At 38.3% G+C, this 22,856-nt stretch overlaps 1 protein-coding gene across 3 annotated transcripts in view; it reads right to left on the bottom strand.

The window, feature by feature from the left end:
• atp13a2 (ATPase cation transporting 13A2) overlaps nt 1-22,646 on the bottom strand; it is a 30,933-nt gene extending 8,287 nt beyond the window's left edge. The window contains exons 1-18 of one of the 3 annotated variants that reach the window (XM_036590899.1): nt 21,380-21,608; nt 19,079-19,185; nt 18,884-18,981; nt 16,643-16,810; nt 16,403-16,461; nt 10,843-10,912; nt 10,675-10,754; nt 10,505-10,582; nt 10,349-10,418; nt 9,976-10,110; nt 9,180-9,246; nt 7,699-7,830; nt 7,183-7,344; nt 6,894-7,004; nt 6,719-6,765; nt 5,161-5,349; nt 1,488-1,694; nt 1,071-1,178 (exon numbers count right to left, since the gene is read on the bottom strand). In XM_036590899.1, the coding sequence (XP_036446792.1) occupies nt 1,071-1,178; nt 1,488-1,694; nt 5,161-5,349; nt 6,719-6,765; nt 6,894-7,004; nt 7,183-7,344; nt 7,699-7,830; nt 9,180-9,246; nt 9,976-10,110; nt 10,349-10,418; nt 10,505-10,582; nt 10,675-10,754; nt 10,843-10,912; nt 16,403-16,461; nt 16,643-16,810; nt 18,884-18,964 (1,764 nt within the window). In that variant the 5' untranslated portion in view covers nt 18,965-18,981; nt 19,079-19,185; nt 21,380-21,608. Of the gene's footprint in view, nt 1-1,070; nt 1,179-1,487; nt 1,695-5,160; nt 5,350-6,718; nt 6,766-6,893; nt 7,005-7,182; nt 7,345-7,698; nt 7,831-9,179; nt 9,247-9,975; nt 10,111-10,348; nt 10,419-10,504; nt 10,583-10,674; nt 10,755-10,842; nt 10,913-16,402; nt 16,462-16,642; nt 16,811-18,883; nt 18,982-19,078; nt 19,186-21,379; nt 21,609-22,525 lie in introns of those variants that run through there. The other 2 variants (XM_036590897.1, XM_036590898.1) reach the window with 2 other exon arrangements.
• Between the last annotated feature and the right edge of the window lie 210 nt (nt 22,647-22,856).

The following is a 22,856-nucleotide window of genomic DNA, read 5'->3' as shown; positions in this document are numbered from 1 at the left end:
CTTACAATATGCCAAACAGCACAGAGACAAGTCTCAAGATTTCTGTTATAGTTATTTGGAGTGATGAGACCAAAATTGAACTTTTTGGCCACAACCATATACGCTACATTTGGAGAGGAGTCGAACAAATTGATGGCAGGATGAATGCAGCATTTTATCAGAAAATACTGGAGGAAAATTTGTACTTATCAGCCCGGAAGCTGTGCATGGGACGCACTTGGATGTTCTAACATGACAATGATCCAAAACACCAGGCCAGGCTACAGCAGAAAAAAGTGAAGGTTCTGGAGTGGCCATCTCAGTCTCCTGACCTCAATATCATTGAGACACTTTGGGGTGATCTCAAATGTGCATTTCATACAAGACAGCCCAAGAATTTACAGGAACTTTAGGCATTTTGCCAAGAAGAACGGGCAGCTTTACCATCTGAGAAAATAAAGTGCCTCATCCACAACTACCACAAAAGACTTCAAGCTGTCATTGATGTTAAAGGAGGGAATACACGGTGTTAAGGACTAGGGTATGTAAACTTTTGATCAGGGTCATTTGGGTAGTTTCTGTTGTCATTATGATTTAAAAAAGGGCAAAAACAATTGTTTGATAATAAACAGCTTGACCCAACCACTAACCATGAAAAAAACACAAATTCTTCCAGGGTATGTAAACTTATGAGCACAACTGTATGTGCGCGCTTGGTATGACAGATAGATAATTAACGTTAATCCAAAAAAAAGCACTTAAATGAACATTAATCTAGCATTTACAAAAAAATGTCTCATTCCTGTACTGCATATCTTACTATCTAGGTATCAGCACTGCTTGTTTCTGCCAGTATTTTAGCTCAAAGCCTATTGTGCGTCTTACAACACGTACTAGAGCTAAGGATAAATTCTCTAAATGACAACAAAGCGCTTTTATATACTGCTCTGGACAACAGTGTCTAATGAATGCTGTATATGTAAACATACAGTAAATGCTGCTGGCAGAGGAGGAACAACAACAAGGCAGTTTTCAAACTGCCATTTCAATTTTATCATGTCATTTCCTAATCTGATCCATGGCATACTCACTATGCCCTCTGGCTGAAACTCAGCAGCAGGTGGCCTCATCACCGCTAGGATCCTGTGGCTTCCAAACTCTGTGCTCACTTCTGTTTCATGAGTAGGCTCCTGCAGAACCTACCATTTCAAAGAAAGACCACATCATATATTCAGTTTCGAGTCTGTGTGTTTTCTTTGTTTCATTAATGTCTTTCAATTAAATAACATACCATAGCAATACAAGATTTTACACAATGACCCTATTTATCCTCTCCAGTGTAAGCATAGCCAAAACATTAGCTTAAAAACAGAGCTTTTGAAGTTGCTGCCTATACAATGAGTGCCAAATATATCCAGCAAACAAACAAGTCAAACATTGTCAAGTAAATATTTGTACAAGCAACAGATAAAGAAGAATAAAAACGTGTTGTAGACTGCGGCTCTTACCCAGTCTGTGGACTCAATCATTTTGAGCTCTAGTGGGTCTCCAATGGGCTGACCCCCAAGCAAGGCTACAGAGTGGCAGGAGGCCAAGCCTGACAGCATAGGGCCATGTGGCAGAAGACGGGGGTCTGGGACAAGCTCATCAAACCCTGACCCGTTCACCACCTTCACCCCCCACACATCCAGACCCTCCTCAGTCAGAGTACCTGTCTGAGGAGAGAAACACAGCATGTAAATCTAAACTAAAAAACAGTGAACCTTACTGTTAATTTCTGATCTGTTTATTAATTCTCGGCAGTCTGACACTGTTTGTCTGCAGTCTGACACTGTTTGTCTGCAGTCTGACACTAAAAAGTGGTCTGCATTATATTTTATGAACGTCATCCTTGTCCGGTGGCCAAATTACAGGCTTCACCAGACACGTCATCCTTGTCTGGTGGAGCCTGTAATCAATTAGTTTAATCTCACAACATGGTTTAAATGTTTGTAGTGGTCTAAAATAACTATACACCAGGTGTTGTCAGATAATCCCTGACCATTTATATGAGCTTAAGCCTGTATCATTAACTTCTCCATTGTGTTTTCCTCAGCACTCTCAACCATCAGTTAAGGCTACTACAGGTAGCTTAGCCTACATAATGACATTTTTTTCAGGCTCTTTTCATTTAATTTCCAGTCAAAATGGTTATTAAGTACAAGTTATTCATTTATCAGAGTCAGAAAAAAAAATAGAAAAAACATATTTAACAGAGAATTATACAGAAGCCTCAATAACTAAATACAAACCCAATTCCAAAAGATTTAGGATGGTAGGTTAAATGCAAATAAAAATGGAAAGCACTGATTAGTGCTTAAATTCAGTTTTAAATTAAAAACAATAGGAAAAAAGGTTTTATCTTATAAACTTTGTTCAGCTTTGCTCATTCCTAATTTGAGGCCTGCAACATGTTCCAAACAGGACAGGAGCGCATTTACCACTTTTCATCTTTTCTTTTAACAGCACTTAATAAATGTTTGGGGACTGAAGACACAAACTGATCCAGTTTTGAAAGTGGTTTTTTCTTTGTTTTTGTTTTTATTTTTCTTTTCAGCTGTGCAACCCTACAGGGCCTTCACTGTCAAATTCTGAACTTAATAAGAAATGTGGTTTCAATGGGAGGCAGTTCTGGATTGCAGGCTGGCCAGTCCATCACCAACTCTCTGATTACGCAGCCATGCTATTGTGACATGTGCAGAATGTGGCTTGGTGTCGTCATGTTGAAATGACCATGGGTGTCTGTGGAGCGGTTTTTACGTGTGATTGAGTGCTAGGTGCGGGAACCTGGGTTCACCGCATAAGGATTACTAAATACTTCGAGTTACGTTCCAACAAAATGTCCATATTTATTTAAGTTCACAGGGAAAAGAGAGAGAAAACTGTGCAAAAAGGAAAATGAAAGAATTAAAAGCAGCTTCTAAACATATGGACTTTTGTTGACTTGTTCTAGGCCCACAAATATCAGTCCAAAAAAAGATGTTTCCCTGACTCAACTTCAGTACAGGATGAAGTCTGAGTCTGCAAGGCAGATTACTCCACAAACAGGCCTCATGCCTGCCATTTGTTCCTTAGACTGAATCTCTCCACCATTTAAACTCATAACCCATCACCTAATCAGACTGGGCTAAACCACTGCTAAGAGCAAGTGAGTTAACAAAGGATAGTATAACAATCTAAGTATATTAATGCAGACATCTTTGTTGACAAAATACATGCTGATATGGCATTTGGCCTTTATTTATATTACTGTTAAGTATATTCTCAATTGCTTATCTTGAACATTGTTCTTTCTCTCCTACAGGCACCTCAATCTCAGGCTCACCCCGTAGTTAACTGAGGGCCCTTCAACTACTATAAAAGAGGAAGCTGGCATTCCTAAAAGAATACGACCAGACAACAGCCACAATAATTTATCACCAGTTAAGTAAAAATGTGCCATTTTATCTTGGCTTTTACAGAGGTTTTGTTTTGAAATCCCCAAAGTCTATACAAGGTGTCCCAAAATATTCTTGGTGATGGGGCAGGGGCAGTTGAGCCACATGTCCACTGTGCTTGTCCATTTCCAATGAGCTTGAGCCCAACGAAGCTGGCAGCATTTATGCTGCGCATACTACAGTCCTACGTGCATTTGCTGTCTGAGGGGTCAAAGGTCATGGGCATTTATTTGTTGTTTTCAGCCTTCTGCTTTATGCACAGAGAGCTCTCTGGATTCCCTAAATCATTTGATGTTATTCACTGCAGAGGGTGAAATACCCCAAATCCTTGCAATCTCTGACTAAGAAATGTTATTTTGAAACTGCTGGATTTTTCTGCTAATGCATTTTTGGCAATATGGTGAGCCACGATCATTCTTGCTCATAAAGAACTAGGCATTTCCTAGATGCTCCTTTAATATCCAGGCAAGACTGTTTCACCTGTTTAAGATGGTTTTTAAACATTTCAAAGCATTTCTATTCTTAAATTGCTCCATCTCAATTTTTTTTTTTAACTTGTTGCAGAGCACATATTTACAAAAAACAATGAAGTTCGAGAGGTAAGACATTATAAATCTTGTCTTTGTATTAGTTTTGTTTATATACAGGTCAAAGTAGATCTATAAAATCACTGCTTTCTGTTTTTGTGCACATTTTACTTCTGTCCCAAATTTTTATAAAAGTTTTATAAAAGTTTTATAAAAGTAATTTTCGCAGTATTAAGTGTATCCAACTTTTGCCTTTATTGCAGCTTCCACTTGTTTCAGAAGAACTGCTTTTCGTTTTTCAAAGAAATGTACAGGGAGATTTTTCCACACCTCCAAAGTTCAGTCTTTGATGTTGGCTGCATTTCCTGATTCTCATAATTCAATTACTCCCAAATGCATTCAGGGATTTTGAGGTCTGGTCTCAGAGGTGGCAAGTTCATTGTTCTGAGAACACCAGCAGCTCTCTTTTTGATTTTATTTAATAGACAAAAACAAGTTTATTCCTCTTGTCCATTTCCTTTTACATTAAATTTCCTTTTTTGTATATTTTAATATTTTTTTAAATCTCCTTTTCCCCCCAACTTGTTCTCCTTTGACTTTCTTCTTCGTTATGTAAGTGTACCGTCTTATATCTAATTTCCTCAGAAATAACTTGTACTTTATGGCTATTTGCCTGAAAATAAAATGAAGGGAGATCTCTGACTTCAGCACAGTACTATATGTTGCCTGTAATATGTTTCCAAGGTTCTAGCTTGCAGAGCCTAATCATTGGGTCTCTCGTTTGAAAAAAACAATGCATTTTCATGCTCTTTACACGAAGCCTGACATGAAGGTTTTTTTCACATGAAGAATACAGTCATCTTATCTTATCCAAAGCACCTGAGAGGAAATTTGATCGTGGTCACGTGACCAGGAACCGGAATAGCCAGTACAAGGAAATGAATGAGTGGCATGGACCCCACCCAATGTATTTGTCAAGCAATATATTGGGTGAGGTAGTTCTACACATTTGGTTAAGGAGGTCTGTTAGTTTACCGGTTACAGAGAAAGCAGACCTAACACTTAAAAATGTACATTCATTCAAATTAGCCTGTTTATGCATTTAGGCTGCTATTTGTACATCACAAGTAATTCTGACATCAGAGAGAGGTGGCCATCCCACAGTGTTCTTCCCTCACCTTGTCAAAGCAGAAGAGAGAGATCTTTCCGCAGATGTTGATGCGAGGGGGGCTTATGCAGAACACTCCTTTTTTCTTGAGCCGGTTTTGGGCATAGATAGTGCCAGTTGTTATAGCAGCAGGGAGAGCAGGTGGCACCACAATGGTCACAATGTCCAGAGATCGGATAACGAGCTCTGCCCAGGGGGTCTGATGACAAAAATGAAGTTGGACACAATAAGAAGGACAAAGACTAAATGTCTACTGAAACCATAAACACTAAAGTATTGAAAATAATGATTGATCATTACTGCAGTGATTAGAGCGTAAATGGCAATATCTATGGTGTAGCATTTAACATTTCACCATTCATGGCAATATATCTTGACAAAAAGGTATTAGTTAGATCTGCACTCACTGGACACTTCATTAGGTACACTAAACTTGTATCTACACTGACTGTCCATTTTATCAAGCCCACTTGCACTTAGTAGTCCACTCCAAAATATTAATATGTAACAGTTTTGGATAGAACAAGTGTTTGAAAAGAACAACAGCTAATGTATAATGGAAAACACATTTTTATTTCTCTAATAAAGGTAGTACAATTCATAATATAGCACTGATTTTTCCTGTATGCTTAAAGCCCACCGTCAACAGCGTATATCATGAAAAGACAAAAAAAAAAAGTGATCTATAATGTGTTAACCCTTCAATTACAGACTGTTGTCCATCTGTTTTTTTGCATAATTTATTAGCTCTTTTTTTTTTTAAACCCTATTCAACAATGGTCATGACCCCCCCCCAGGACCACCACTGAGCAGGTATTATTTGGGTGGTGGAACATTACGAGCACAGCAGTGATACTGACTCAATCGTGACATTTTTCAAACATTTTCACTGCTGGGCTGAGATTAGTTTGCCAGACCAAAAATATCTAGCCAACAGTGTCCTGTGATGAGACATATGCAGATGCCATGTTGAGCAATGACAGGTCTCCTCCTCTATACTGTCTCTCCACCAACCAAAAATATCCAGCCAAGAGTGTTCTGTGGGCATCATCCTGCAATCACCAATGAAGGACTAGAGGATGACCAACAAAAAAAAAAAACAGGCAGTAACAGATGAGCTATTGTCTCTGACTTTAAATCTACAAAGTGGAACTAAAACTGTAGGAGTGTCTAATAGAGTGGACAGTGAATGGACACAGTGTTTAAAAACTCCAGCAGCACTGCTGTGTCTGATCCACTCGTAGCAGCACAACACACACTAACACACCACCACCACGTCAGTGTCACTGCAGTGCTGAGAATGATCCACCACACAAATAATGTCTGCTCTGTGGTGGTCCTGCAGGGGGTCTTGACTATGAATAGGGTGAAGGAAGGCTAACAAACTCTACAAAGAAACAGATGGACTAGAATCTGTAAGTGTAGAACTACAAAGTGCACCTATATAGTGAGTGTACCTGATAAAACTGACAATGAGCGTGGATACAAGGTATGTACCTAATAAAGTGACCAGTGAATGTATGCTTTTACACTTTAATGACAAATGCACAATATTTGGTCTTACTTACATTGCTCCTATAAAGCATTACTACACTGTAAATTGTGCCAATCAATGCTGCAAAACAAGGACATTCACTGAATTAGCGTCATTAGGCCATATAGTAATGTTTGTGTTATATCTTAACTGCACAAGATATACATGATAATCAATTGACAGTCAAAAAGCATGTCATATCTGTTTACCCAGGACTCCTAAGAATAATAAAAACTTCATGGCGTCCTTATAGAAGCGGAAGTTGAGTGGTTGTGGGTAAAGAATGGAGCTGACGAGGTCACCTTTAGCGGTGAAAAACCCTGAGGAACAGAAACAGAACATTTTCAGCAGGACTGCTGTAAAACAGAAATGCACACACATTGTAAAAGGAAACCACAAGAATCTTCTAATCAAAGCGCATTTCTGAAAAACAAGCACACTTTCAGTTTCTTTAGGTTAGTGGAAGGATATGCAGACAGCGTTTCCTTTTAGTATTACCTGTGCGTGTGACAACAGCTATAGCCCCTTTCCCTCCAGGGCAACCCCCTTTGGCCTGGATGATATGTGTACCACAGAACAGTGTGTGTCGGCGCTGAGATTCAGGGGTGTATGCCCCCCCAGAGACAGGCAATGGGGTCTTCATCACAGGTACGCTCTCACCTGACAGTCAGCGGAAAGTGGAAAGAGGCCCCATGAAAGGGGCAACGAGAGGTGCGTTATGCTACACTCACACAGGTGTCTCTAATAAAGTAAGCAATAACCATAAACTGAAAATGTACAGTCAGAACTGTTAACACTACAGTATATTTTACACATCTAATCCATCCTTGGACAGCCCCTGTCCTGTCATGCTTGCTTTTTTTTTTAGTTTAATCTGTACTGCCAAATGTGACTCTCTCTTAAAAATCTATTTCTCAGTTGCAACAATAAAGGTTCTAACTAGCTTAGATTATAGCTTAATGTACAGCTTACACTATAGTTTAGATTCTAACAACACTTTTCTTGTTTTCTCACCTGTCAGCATGCTCTCATTGACCATGCACTCCCCGGCCAGCAGGGCAGCATCGCATGGCAGGAGCAGACCTTCAGATGGAATCACCACACAGTCTCCTGGCACTAGATCCACTGAACTCACACACTCTTCCTCTAGATAACACAAAACACACACAAAAAAAATGTAGACACTGGCTCAAAACTTTAGTTAGTTACTTAAAAAGAGCCTATCCGGTTTCCCTGTTTCCAAAAAAGTTGAGACGCAAAATGTAAAAATAAATAAATAAAAAAAATAATGATGTGCAAATCATTTAACCCTATATTTTCACTGAAAATAGCACAAAGGCAACATATTAAATGTTGAAACTTGGACATTTTGTTGTTTTTTGAAAAATATATGCCCATTTTGAATTTGATGCCAGGAACATGTTTCCAAAAACTTGGGACAGGGGCAACAAAAGACTGGTAGGTCTGTTTAATGTTAAAATAACACTTGGTGGTTAACTAGCAACAGGTCAGTAACATGACTGGGTATAAATCCCAGAGAGGCTGAGTCTTTCAGAAGTAAAGATGGGGAGGAGTTCACCACTTTGTGAAAGACTAAGGACAATGTTTCACAGCATAAAATAGCAATGAACTTGGGGATCATCTACGGTACATAATATCAGTAAAAGATTCAGAGAATCCAAACAAATCTGTTTGCAAGGGACAAGGCCGAAAACCACTATTGGCTGGCCATGATCTTCTGGCCCTCAGGAGGGACTGCGTTAAAAACAGACGATTCTGCATGGGCTCAGCAACACTTCTGAAAACCATTGTCTGTGAACACAGTTCATTACTGCATCCACAAAGGCAAGTTAAAACTCTACCATGCAAAGAAGAAACCACATTCATTTTGGAAATCATGGACACTGCATCCTTCGTGCTAAAGACCATCCAGCTAGCAGCCGTGATGTATGGAGGTGTATTAGAGCACAAGGCTTGGATGACTTGCACATCTGTGAAGGCGCCATTAATGCTGAATGATATATACATCCAGACGTCTTTTTCAGGGAAGGCTTTCCTTATTTCAGCAAGACAATGGCAAACCACATTTTGTACAAAGTACAAAACCATGGCTCTGTAGTAAAAGAGTCCAGGTGCTAAACTGGCCTGCCCGCACCCACTGAAAACATATGAACCCTTTAAAGCATGCCCCCCCACCCCCGAATATTAACTGACGCAGAACGTGTCAATCGACTAGGCTGACTTTTTTACTATCTGGTTTCATTTAAAAACTACTAAATAGATGTGTTTTCTAAATGCCAATTTATGTGGCATTACATTACTGCAATAGGCTCCAGCACCCCACCGCGACCCAGAAGGATAAGCGGTTTAGATGATGTATGTATGTATGTGTGTGTGTGTATGTGTGTGTGTGTATGTGTGTATGTATATTACTGCATATACAGTGCACGAGAACACAGTTTAGTACAGCTTTTTATTATTATAATAAACCTCACCTCCAGTGGCTCTGCGTACAGTGACATTCACTATCAGCTGGGCCATGCGGCGGAGAGTGGTGCTTTGCTGTAAATTCACAAAAAAAAATAAAAAATCTTGATAAATAAGAACACTGACAAAAGACCAATTTGATAAGCAAATTTAAACATGAATGTATGAAGAATGTATGACATTTGTGGGGGAAAAAAAAATAACATAAAACACAGAATATGACAACATTCACTTGCGTTACTGATTTCAGACACAGCCTGTTGTGTTTTTTCCCCCCTGTTGTCCACTTACGATATTTGCAAGGGTTTATGAACCAAAATTATTCATATTTCATGTTTACATGATCAATTTCCAACCTCTTTTAGAATGAATCCATAAGAATTAAACAGACGGTTATTTACTGTGCCTTTAAGACTGATGTATGTAAATGAGCTCTTTTCTGATTGGCTGCCCAGTACTGTGCTTCATTCAAAAAGCATTCTGGGCTGAAACACTGCTTATAACCTTGAAATAAATGAGCGGAGCTAAACGTCTGTAGCTTGAAAAGACAGATACGTAAATGTGTTGGATAACTGTTTTTGTAGCTTCCATATGGACAAGTAAATGACCAGTATTGTTTGAATTGGAAACAATTCTAACATTAGGCTCTTATTTTGGAAAAAAGTGAGAAAAAAATTGGTTTTCCATGATATGGGTTCCTTTTAAATTTGGTAGACCTTTTACTTTTAGCAACAGCAGCTTTAAGTCTTTTACAGTATGCTGTACATTTGTGGAAAAGAGATACAGACCATAATATTCACTTACCTTTCTGATTTCATACAGGGACACAGCGATGGATATAAAAGATATGATTAAGATGCAAACGGCATAATAGTAGTATCTATCGGACATCCACAGGATGATACTAAACACTTGAAACATGTAGAACGGGTTGAGGACCTGTAGGAAAATCAGAGAATTTATGAAAAGCGTTAGTTCATCAGACAGTGGAGGATGGTAGCGCAAGTATCACTTTGAACACGCTCCCTAATGGGCACGATAATCTAAACTCCTTCTTTCAGAAAGTTGCATCCAAGAAAATGGAGTTTAATGAAGAAATGGCTTTGAAAAGAGTTTTTTTCCAATAAGTGGACATAAGATTAGGTTAAGATTAGGTCAACACAAAGTAATAAAGTACCTCTTCAAACAGCAACTGTGGGTAAGATTTCACAGGCACATCAATGATATTGTCCCCAAAGATCTGTCGCCTGGGGAAAGAAAGAAGAGTAAGAAAGAAAAACAGAAAGAATGTGGTAGTGCAAGTGATGAATTACAGGAGTGTGATGTGGTAAACCTTGAGCTTTGGTCCGCTCGACTCATTCCCTGCTGAAAGCGATGCAAGTCAGCACAAGTCCAACCCTCATTGAGGATACTGGGAAGACACAATAAATAACATTTTCACACATCAATTTACAAAGCAAACAAACAGTTCAAAGAGAATCATGTCATTTTTTTCAGCCATACCTAACCCTGCAGAAAGCCCCTTTTCTGGGCATCCATATGTATCGCATGCCCTCAAACACGTAGTACCGCAGTACGGTTTTCTGAAGGAAAGAAACAGTTAGTAACAGAAAAGGAGCAAACGAGTAGAAAACAATGTTGAGTCACTTTTTGGTTTTGTAGACATTTTACCTCTTCTTTGTGTAGCTGAACATTGTCCCTCCACTCATTTTCATCCACCTCTCCTCCTGCATGCTCAAAACTGCAGAAGTTAAAAGAGGTGTTACTCTCTGGTTTCACACTTCTCTGTTTACACCATAACCAAACAACTGGATGTTGCTCTGAGAGAAGGTAAAAGCCTATTTCCATTGGCAATGAATGGCCACGACATGCTATTAAGTGACTTTAGATGATAATCCTGTTTTTACCCGAATACGGCTTTTTCATTTTTCTAAGGAACCACTTTTCTTGTACTTTTTGTGTCTTTATGTACCAAAAAGATTATCATTAATTTTTACATGACCAATTTCCAACCTGTCTTTATCGCTTAGAATGAAACAGACTGTTTTTGTAACTGTCTTTAAGATCTACATATGTAAATGACCTCTGTTCTGATTGGCTGCCTTGTGGTGTGTCTTCTTAAAAAAGGCAGCCCAGACTGAAGCAGTCTTTATAATTTCAGCATGTATGGGTGTGGCTAAACTGCTGTAGGCTAAATAGGCAGTTATACAGAACTATGTAAAAGCCTTGGGCACCTAGGAAACTGTTTAAAACCATTTATCTCAGCAGTAAGCGTTCTTGCTTATTATTTTAAAAAAAAACACATTATGTAACATTAGAATCAGAGGTGAGCAATAATAAATCAATAATAATCTTTTCTGGGCATATCATGGACGATGTCTGTACTCAAACACTGGCCAACTGCATTTTTTTTTTTTTACATAGCATGGAAAACTGTACCTGTTTAATTAGATTTAATGCAGGGCAGTGTGACCAAAAAAAAAAAAAGCGTAATAAAAATCATTCTAGGCAGAATTTTTTATGGCAGTTTTAAAATACAGCACTTTTAGTGCATTTGGTCTGCATGTCAAAATATTGTGATACGTATAGCATTTTGTAAAAAATGTCTAAGTATTGTGATGACATTTTTGCCGTATCAATTAGATTAAAATCAAACATTTATGCAGTAAAAAGTATTTAAGTAGTTCAGCTAGTTAGAAGAACAAAGTTTGGTTCCAGGTTTCTCCTCAACGCTCCCAGTTATTGTATTAATTTGTTAAATTCCACCATCAGCGCTCCTGATCTATCTAATTTAAAGAAGCATTGATCAGATTAACCAGATGCTGGATAAAAACTACAAATAATACTGATCTGCCATGAGCAGTGATTTATTAAAGGGTTGTTCAAACACAACGATGGACACCTACCGGAATACGAGTGTTGCTCTGCGGTAATACACGCTAACTGCTCAAATAGATAACTTTTTAAATACAATTTACTTAGTTGCCCATAACATTTGCACAGCACTGTATGTAAATGTGTCGGCTTCTGAGACATCAAACACTCAATTCACTGGGCCGGTTTTGCAGCTTATTTTTCATACATTGACTGTATGAACTAGGCAATAAACGCAATGTTTTAAATATTTTTTTACATATTGCATTAAACTCACTTAAAAAGACGAGTAACATGTGGTTGTTCATGATATAGGCCCCTTAATATTTGATAGAGCGTTTAGCTTGCATAATACAAGCTTTAAGTCTTTTACACTATGTGCCTGCCAACTACATTACTGAGTGAAGGATTTGTCTAGTTCTTCTAGAAGATTTGCTCCTGCTCATTCAGGCTTGGAGAGTGTATTTCAACTGCTTTTCCAAACTGTGCCGCAAATCCTTACTCAGGCCAAGGTCAGGACTTTGGCTGGGTCACTCTAGGACATTTTAATCTGGAACCAGTTCACTGCTTTGACTTCAGTTTTCCTGCAGAGTGAATAAAGCTTTCTTGCAGTATTTTTCTTGTACTCTTCCTAGCAAGATTTCAGTTCCCCACAGACAAGAAGCAATCCTGCAGCATGGTGCTTAGTGAATGTTTTTGAGCACTGGACATCATTTGGTTTCTGTTATGCCAAGTTCTTTTATGTTTAGCCAACAAAAGCTGTATCTTGGTTGCATCTGACAACAAAATGTTTTCCAGCTGATATAGCTAGATCATTCATGCTGTCTTCAGAAACAGGTTCGTTCCACCACCTCACAGGTGGGAAATTCATACCTTTTAATAATGTTAATTAGATGACTTTTACATTTTAAGACACTGGCATTTTGTAGGCTTTTCCTGCTCTATTTTCTTTATATACTCTATATATTCTGTATACTTTATTTTTTTAGTCTCAACTTGAGACAAGCAGTGCTTTTCATCAATGTAAGGTTAGAACTAACACATGAAAGCAGCAAATTTCAGTCTCTGAGCTATTAACAAACATTAAAAAAACTTCTAAATAAAGTGGTTAAGCAAAAGATACCACTCCTCATTTAACTTCCAGTCAAAACAGCCATTAAGTCCAAGTTACTCATTTTCAAGGAAATAGGAGATTAGATATAAGACAATCCACTTGCATAAGTTTTGGAGTTCAGAAAAGCATAAACAAGTTGTAAAAAACAATCTGACCCCTAACAATTTTGCAAGAGATGGTAGACACCAAAACTGTCCCCATCAGATAAACAGCATTTCTGTCTTTCAAGCTCCACTCTTGCTTCAGATCTCAACATTATGAGGATGTGTAGCTGACAAGAAGCCTCACTGAGAAAAAGGAAACCAACAAAAAAGCAAAAAATCTGCAAATAAACTGATTCTGGAGGTCTCAAAACGATGTACTGACCACCCCAGAGTCCAGACCTCAACATGGCTGAATGTGTTTGGGATTACCTGATATATGAAAAGCAGAAAATGCAACTAAATTCTAAGACTGAACCTTGAAAATGTAGATTTCTTTAAAAAACTGAAAGCAAGTCTCCCGAAAAGAATGGAAGCTGTAATAAAGGCAAAATACACACTAAATACTGAAAAATGTGATATTATATTTAGTTGTTAAGACTTCTGTGCAATTTCCTGTTAAATTTTTCTACTTTAATTAATTACTTGTACTTAATGGTCATTTTGTATGGAAATTAATGACAGGTGGTCTCTGATACCTGCACTATACTGCATAAGCTGTTATCCAGCAAAAATGTCAAGAATAGCTGTCATTTTTCAAAGTATAAAAGAAAAACATAAATTCACTCCTATCAAATTATTACCATCACTAAATCAAACATTAACCTGTGCTTTTGCAAGAAATAGCACAAAATCTGAGAAAGCCATGAAGCAGTGTGATGCAGGGTACAGAAAAACGTTACATAATTCCGGATAGAATATGAATAAACTGATAATCTATTACATAGCCACTAAACTGCTTTGGATTTCCATTTGGCCATTCATTAATAAAGCCTGAAATGAGGTCAGACACTTTCACAGTACACTCAATTATTTCTAGGACCTTTGATTTTTATGGGAGTCTAATCTACTCAGAAACCATCATGAATATAAATGTGGCTTAGTATTAGATGTAAATATTGTTACACTCTATAAAATGCATGTATATCAGTAATGTAATCTAGACATATTGGACCAGATTTATAAAAAAGCAATATGGCATTGCAAAACATGCTGCACGGTAAAAAAGAGCTATTCATGAAGTCACCATGGTGGTGATTAGTATGCAGGTGTCTTTTTAACACTGTGTCCTAGACAACAGCCAATCAAAATCCACATGCAAATGAGGTCATACACATTAAAGAACCACTCCAAGTGAAGCTCCGGTTGGCTGTCAAAATAGACACAATGTAAAAACGTAAACAAGAAAACAAATAAACGTAATTAAGAAAACAAATAAACGTAATTAACTGAAACAGCGACGAATGCTGGCAAATAGTAAATTGTTTGGTAAAGATGCTGTTAACTTTTTAATCAAACAACAAAGCTTCTTTATCAGAAAATACTGTTGACACTTGAAAAATGTATATAAAAATGAACTTATAATCTTAAAACTCAACTTTTAACTGCAGATTAAAATTTCATTTGTTGATCAGAACTCAAGCTTTATAATTTTACTTACATTAATTTTAATTAAGATGGACATGCAGCAATTTTTTTTTGTAATTTTTTTTTCCATCCAATGAAACTGATAAATTGATTTGGAATTAATTATTATGGCAAGCAAAGCCAGTTAACCTTTTATTTCATATTTTTCTTGATTTCAGGAAATGTGAAAATTAAAATTCCACCAGTACATTTTAAATTTAAACAAGTAAATGTTATTTTTTTGTGTGAATTGAATGCCTTTCTTAACATATAATCAGAATCTCAATAAATTACTCTTCGTTTATTCAGGTTAAACACTAAATTCACTTTCCACACACAGGAATAGGATTTGCCAAACACTTCTTCTTTGACAGGAAGAAGAGGCTTTTTTAAGGATAGTGTCAGTTGACTGTGTAAAAGAGAAATTTGTTAATAACATATAATAAAATAAAAGTGCAATCAGAAATCCTGCTCAAGCAAGTCTTCGTCCTCTTTGCGCACTCCTACAACAGCAGATACAAGGTTTACTATAAAAATTACCATTAGAGAGGTTTAGGCGTTATCTTTTGTGGAATTGTGTCAAGTTATGAATCACTACCATCACATCTAAATGAGCTAAAAGCATGGTGACGCTTAATATTGTGCCAATAATCTGTTTATGAAATAGCAAATGTTTTATCGCATCGCTATTCGCATTTAATGTCACACTCAGTCTGCCAGTGCTTTTTTATAGATGGCCCATTAATATTAAAAAGTATAAATAAGCCACTATGTGCACACAGTATCTAGAGGTTCTATAGGTGAATTCAGGTGTGTGTTGGGATATACACAAGAGTGTTTCAAAAAGAGAAGCGGTTCATGAATGATATATGTATATATATACACATACACACACTGATAAGCCATGTCATTAAGTACACCGCCTTTTATCTACACTCTTCGTTTATCAGCTCCACTTTCTTCACAGGAGCTCTTTGTAGTTCTACAATTACAGACTGTAGTCCATTCGTTTCTCTGCATACTTTGTTAGCCCCTTTACCCTGTTCTTTATTTGAGTGGTGGATCATTCTCAGTACTGCAGAGGCAATGCAACACACACTGAGAACAGCCCACCTACCAAAAATATCCAACCAACAGCGAGCAGCATCCTGTGACCACTGATAAAGGACTAGAGGTTGATCAACACAAACTGTGCAGCAATAGATGAGCTATCATCTTTAACTGTAGGTTAAACAACCAGGTCTAATAGATAAGAGAGTGGATGGTAAGCAGACATAGTGTTTAACAACACTAGCAGCACTGCTGTGTCTGATCCACCACACACACTAACACACCACCACCATGTCAAGGTCACTGCAGTACTGAGAATGATCCATCACCCAAATAATACCTGCCCAGTGGTGGTCCTGACCATTGAAAATACAGAGTAAAAATTTTTGAAAATGCCTGTTGCCCTTTACATTGTGTATAAATTTCATGATAAATGGACCAAAAAAAGTCCCAAAATGACTTGGAAAAAAGTCTGGTTCCAGTGACTTACATTAAAAGTAAAGTGTATATATATATATATATATATATATATACACACACACACACACGTATCCTTGTATTATTCACACAAATCACAGGCTCTTACCTTCCCTCCTCAATCTCGTCTACATGTACATCTATGACAAACTGCTGTCCATGAACATCCTAATCAGGAAAAAGAAAAAGGAAAAAATAAATAATAAAAAAAAACACACACACACACACACACACACACACACACACACACACACACACACACACACACACAAAAACAACTGACCATAATTAGTCATGTGATGAAATACAATTTTAAGCATTCAACTTCAGAAATGACCTAAATAATTACCCTTAACAGTAAAGTATCAGCCATTGGAAGGGGGCAGGAGGTGCACCGAGCCAAAACGGCTAGACGAGGACGCCAGTTGAACAATACCAGCAGCATACCTAAAGAACATATGGTTCCAAGGTGGCAAAGCCACACCCTCCAGCATACTCTTCTGAACCCCTGGACATCCTGGAACACAAACCATATAACCTGATATTACACCACGCACATTTCTACCTGCATCAGGTTACAGGAGGTATTCTGCAGAGAGAGACAGCGTGGCTCAATACCACATCAAAACAACTTTACAATACCAGAGCTTAACTTTCCACACCCCTTTAAGATTAAGGATACCACAATTATTTGATTAAACAAAACAGTCAATTCAAATTTATCTTCTCAATGACTCTATAATAGTTGGAAGGTAGCATTACATATTGTAACCTTTGAAGGGCTATGAAGATTTAAAGATCTTTTTTATTGTTTGGTCCTCCTATTACTCAATTAGTCATCACAATAATTAGTACTGTACTGCGCAAAAGTCAGAGACCACTGTTCGTTTGAGTTAAAGTCAAAACAGCTATTAAGTACAAGTTCATTTCAGCATGAGAAACTACACAAAAGCCTCAACAACCAAGTATAAGATCAATGTTTTAATTTTAATGTGTCAACTTTTTGCCTTTATTACAGCTTCCATTCTTTTTGGGAGACTGGCTTTCATCTCTCCAAAGAAATCTGCAGGGATGCTTTTCCACACCTCCACAGCTCAGTCTTAAAAGTTGGTTGCATTTTTTGCTTCTCACAATTCAAGTAATCCATTGTTCTGAGAACACCAGCAGCTTCTTTGTGTGATTTTCAAATGTTATTTTTTGTCTACTTCCTTTTCTCAGTAATGGCTTCTTGACAACCACACATCCTCTCAGAAACACCTGTGGATTCTTTCAGATCTGAAGCAAGAGTGGAGCTTGACTTTCTCCTCTCTCTCAAAGATGAAAGCTTTAAAGCAGAACTGTCTCATATTTTTTGTTAAAACTGAAAGAAGTAGCTTCATCGAGTACGAAGAAAAAAAGAACACACTAAAATTTGGTGTGCGTGCACCACTGAGAGTCACCCAGTAAAGCCTGAAATAATCATTTGAAAGTGGTTAAAGGTATCGGGATGGATTTTGCGGGAGTTTTTTTGGATCACGTCACGTCTTTGTGTATCAACATCACATGTACAGGCTCAAAAAGAAGGTCTGACTTGATGTTTAGGACTCAAATGCAAAATGTTTAAAGTCAGATTCATCCGCTTGTGGAGGTCTGAAGTATAACAAGAAATATCTTGTTACATTCTTAGGATGTTTATTTTGTTTTGCTTGTTTCTCTCTCTCCCTTTTTTTTTGGGAACCCACCTACTCGTGAGTGTGATTGGCCGGACTGGCTTGCTGTGGGTGCATGGGGTATGTATTCAGTAGCTGTTTCTGACTTCCTCGAGGCTTACCTCCATGGAGGCTTGGGGCGAACATTCAGCAGTTCAGCACAGCAGCACACTGTGTATGTGTACTGTCTTTTCTGTCAATGTATTAGCTTAGCACTTTATTTCTAGTGTTTACCAGTAAGCTTAAGGACGATGTCTGTAACTCTCTTATAACTGCTGACCAGTGTGTAGGAGTGGGTGCCATTTCTTTTGGCCTATGTTTTTCTCCTGTTTTTGGCCTAGTCAGGGAAAAACTGTGTACTTTCATTTTGTGAAGTCAAGTTAGTTCTTTAAACTCAAAGCTAGACTGGTTATGTTTGTTGTTTTGGCGCATATCCACTCTTGACATCTGTCCTGGTTTGGTTTACAAGAAAAAACAAGAAAAGAAAAGAAAGTAACAGGACAAACTGCTCTCTTTTGTTTTCTTTATGTTATGACTATAGCAAAACCCCCAGACAGATCATAACACTCCTGAAAATAAATAACTTGTACAGGATGGCCATTTTGACTATACATTTCGTAAATGAGGGGTGGTCTCAGACTTTTGCACAGTAGTGTATATAACTCGTATTAAACTTGACAATTAGTTAGAAGTTGGAATATTTTTTGAAAGACTATATATACACACACTTCTGTATTGTTTAGTTAGGTCCATTTTTATTGGTTAGTCTCTCTTAAAAGCTGTGGTTGATTAATTGAGCACCAAATAATTTTTAATATAATCAATAGTGGCATCCTTACTACAGATGACACTCTCATATGAGAAAACTCAAATTTGTGAGGAAAATGTCATAAATTCAGTACCACGTGGGAGACAGAGGGGACGTGTGCAGGCCCGGAATCCATTAAGGAGGACCCAGAGTGCGAGGGGGTCAGCCCACTCATCCTCTGAGAATAGCTCCCTGTATGGAAAAGCAAAATTTCAACATTTTCAAGCCTGTCCCACACCAGCAGTCATGAAAGTAAGATCAGTTAAGTGCTGAAAAAAAGCAAACACACCTCTTCTGCAAACATAAGCAGAGCAATCAGGATAAGCAGCGCAGGACTGCAGCTGGTCATTCACAAGACTAGATCATGTGACTTCCCATTGCTACCAGTACATCACACTTGGATAAGCACCACCAAAAAGAGAATGAATGAATAAACCTCTACACTCCTTTGATGAAATACACATGAAATCTGTGAGGAAATACATGCTTTTGGACTGGAAAAGTAGATGAAAACATCTGTGTTCATTTGCAATGCCTTCCTCCTACCATTTTCTCTTCACAACGGTTTTAAAAAGGAAGATAGACCAGGGCATGCCCGCTTCTCATTTTCCTCTTTTTCTCAGATCACATGCTTGTTTTGTGCAGTATCCCACACCAACACAGAAACAGCTGACTCTCACTGTACAAAAACAGCTTGACATCACAAGATTTTACTCATTTAAAGATTTACTGCCCAGCTGAAGCATTTTCACTTCTCCTTCAGAGTTTAAGTCACTTAAAGGGTAAAATAAAACTGAGAATTACGCAAAGATTAGCACATCACAAAGCATCCAATAGCTTTATAGGCTACTTCAATTCCATAGTTGTAAATCCCAGTCAGGGGTGGGGACCCACTATCCTGCACAGTTTACAATGTGTCCTAACAGGATGTGCCTTGTAGGCACAGTATGGAATCAACAGTGCACCTGCTACCTTACACACTTACTGTACTGTAACCATGAGAAACATAAGTCTTCACAAATGTGTCTCTAGAACTGTAACTTTTCAGGAGAAGTAGCAAACCTTTCTAACTTTGAATGGAATATTTCCCCCCCTTGTAATTTTGGACCACTTCTATTAGCCCATCATCATGAAATTATAGAACACTGTAAAAGGCAGCTGATCTTTTCCAATTCTTGAATTCTTAAAATAAACAACATAAATAAAGGTTTTGCTCCGACACCTACAATATGCTTTGTTTTTGTGGACTACAGAGGCAACACAATCCAGAGTCTACTCATGTGTACATGTGGCACTCAATGTCTTTATCAGCATATTGTTGCAATCAAAAACAAAACCTTGTACCTCCAAAAAAGAAATTTTACAGAATGAACAAAAAATAATTTTCAATGTAAGTTAAAGCTGCATTATGTAAGCATTTTTGTTAAAACTGAAAGGTGTAGCATTACTCAGTCAGGAGCTAAATAAATAAATAAATAAATAAATAAATAAATCAAAAAAATGCCGTCGCTCTGTAAAACCTGAAATAATCATTTTAAAGGCAGAGGTGCCGGCTCACAGTTTTTGGAGCATGTCATATGTCTTTAGGTATTAATGTCAAGTGATTCAATTTTTTGGTGTCAAAAGTAAAATCAACATTATACTGATGAAGATAGTACAAGAGTAGAGTTTCAACAGTAGAAAATTCAGGCACATCCTCAGAGGACACAACCTTCCCAAAGTTTTGACTGAGCTCTCTTTAAATTAAGGCACTCACAAAAGCCAGATTCATCCACTTGGGGAAGGGTTTAGAAGCACAACGAACGTTACAAAATGTTTTCATGTGACACGTGCAATTACACATTTCAACCAGAGAGGTCTCCAATACCCTAAATCTCACATAGTGCAGCTTTAATGTAACAACAATTCTTTATAATTATCATTCTGTACCATTTCTATTGTTGCATTCATGAAACTGTCACACAGTGTAAACAGAATCTGTCAATTTCACAAAGGAAAAAAGTAACGAAACAAATGACAAATTGTTGCATTTTGTAAATCTGGTAAAATGCTGTATGGAAACCTGAGATATATACAAAGTAGATTTCTCTAAAGTTTTGAATACTTACTGCACCTGTTATACTTCTACTTTGAAGGTGAATTTACATACAATTAGAGGTATAACTATTCTCAAAATCCATGGTTTGGGCGAGACCTCAATTTTCAAGCAGCGGTTCAGCTCTTACCTCAGGTTGTTTTTTTGCTTTATTTTGTTTTTTTATGGGTTTTGTTACATTAGTAACGTAATAAGAGTTCAACAGGCCACACCAGTTAAGTCCAGTTGGTCCAGTTAATCAAATAAACATATTAAAGTTATTTTAAATCGTTAATCAATAAAACATACTTAAAAAAGTTATTTTAAATTGGTTTAAGCTTCCTTAAAGTTTACATAACCGAGTGTAGCTCACTGCACCAAAACCTGACTCTATGAAAGATTTCCCCCACCAGGATCCATAGTAGGATCTGCAGAACGGTTCTGATTTGCTCTAGATAAGCCTGTACTCTGACCTAATTTAGTAAGTATTTATTAAATGTACATTTTCTTTCTTACCCCGTTCCCTTCTGTCCTTCCCTGGAAAAATCGAGGTCAAAACCAGCCCCTTTAGTGAACTGAGCTAACTGCAGAGCCCTGTGACATTGTGCCAGCCGGAGATGTCCACTCTGCTCTGTTGGTTTTAGCTTAATGTGTGCAGAGATCCGTGAGGAGACACAGCATACCTGCTGGATTACGCTTTCACCGCGTGGGCAGGACCAGATCTGAGCTCTGACTCCGCCTCTGTTATGTGAAGCTGAAATGCTGCTCATTCAAATTTTCCGTTCCACCTTAAATAGCGCAGCAGTTACACCCTGGGCCCTGTAACGTAGAATGTAACTGCTGCGCCATTTAAGGTAGAACGGAAAATTCTGCACACACATTCAGTCTTCAGTACAGATGAAGACCACTCTTCTCAAAGACTGTTCAGTACTAGATGTCTACTCTGTAAGGTCAAGAGGTCAGAGAGACTGGAAAAGCCAGCTCGGTCTGTTTTTTGGGTCCCAAAACTTGAAAAAATGTAAGAAAAGAGGCAGAGGCAATATTTGCAAACCAAAATGGAGCTAATTTTCCTAACAAAAGAAGGGAATAGATATGCATTACGCTGGAGGGAGCTTCAAAAACCGGTTCTGTTTGTTCTGCTACTGAACTTTCTTCTCTGCTCTCTAAAGTAATGTCCTGACACCCTCGCTGCTCACAGTCCAGCTGGAGACCCCTCTGAAAACACTGCTCTGAAAACTTCGCTGTGACTCGTCTCTGACTTGTCTGCACTCTGAGCTAACACGCCTCTCTCTGACACTTCAACACACTATAACTTATCTCTGAAGATCTTCAGCTGTTGTTCAGCGTTGAACCCACATTTCTACTACAGCCCACACAGCCTACAGAGACGGGACACGACAATCAGAGCTAATCGAGCTGCAGGACGGGGCTACACACTTCATCCGCCCCAGCACAGTCGCCCTTCTTCAGCGGGGAGGGAACAGAAACACATGAACGCCGCCTTTGTTTATCTATAAATAACTGTTCGCTTTGTCACCGAACGGCATGACCGAAAACCGCGTTTCTAAAGCTGCAGATTAAATAAGTAAGCGGCTCGTAGTTTAATATACCGTTTATACAGTTCAGCTGAGCCCGTTAACCTACAGAAGAAGGTAAACTTACCAGAGGTGTCCATGATAACAGCAGCGTTTAACCCAAATCCATCGCTTCCACACGCGGCGCTCCGGGCAGCGCAGAGCCTGAGCCCCGAGTGCGGAGCCGCTGCTGACTTCGCTGCTCTTCTTCCTCTCTGCGCTTTCGGACTGAAGACCAGTCGAGCAGCGCCACCTGCTGTTCACCGTGAAAAGTGCAACGTTTACTGGAATCTCAGTGGAATTTCAGCGCCAGCAGAAAATCTTTCTGTACCCGGTTCATTGTCTCCCCACTGTAGTGCCAGGACTCTGTATTTAGCTATGTTAGCACCCTCCTATTTTTCCTCACAGTTTGTCTCACT

This window comes from Colossoma macropomum, unplaced genomic scaffold (genome assembly GCF_904425465.1).
Source record: "Colossoma macropomum unplaced genomic scaffold, Colossoma_macropomum, whole genome shotgun sequence".
NCBI classification, from domain to species: Eukaryota; Metazoa; Chordata; class Actinopteri; order Characiformes; family Serrasalmidae; genus Colossoma; species Colossoma macropomum.
Note: the sequence above shows the minus strand (reverse complement) of the source record. Positions and strands in the feature narration are given on the sequence as shown.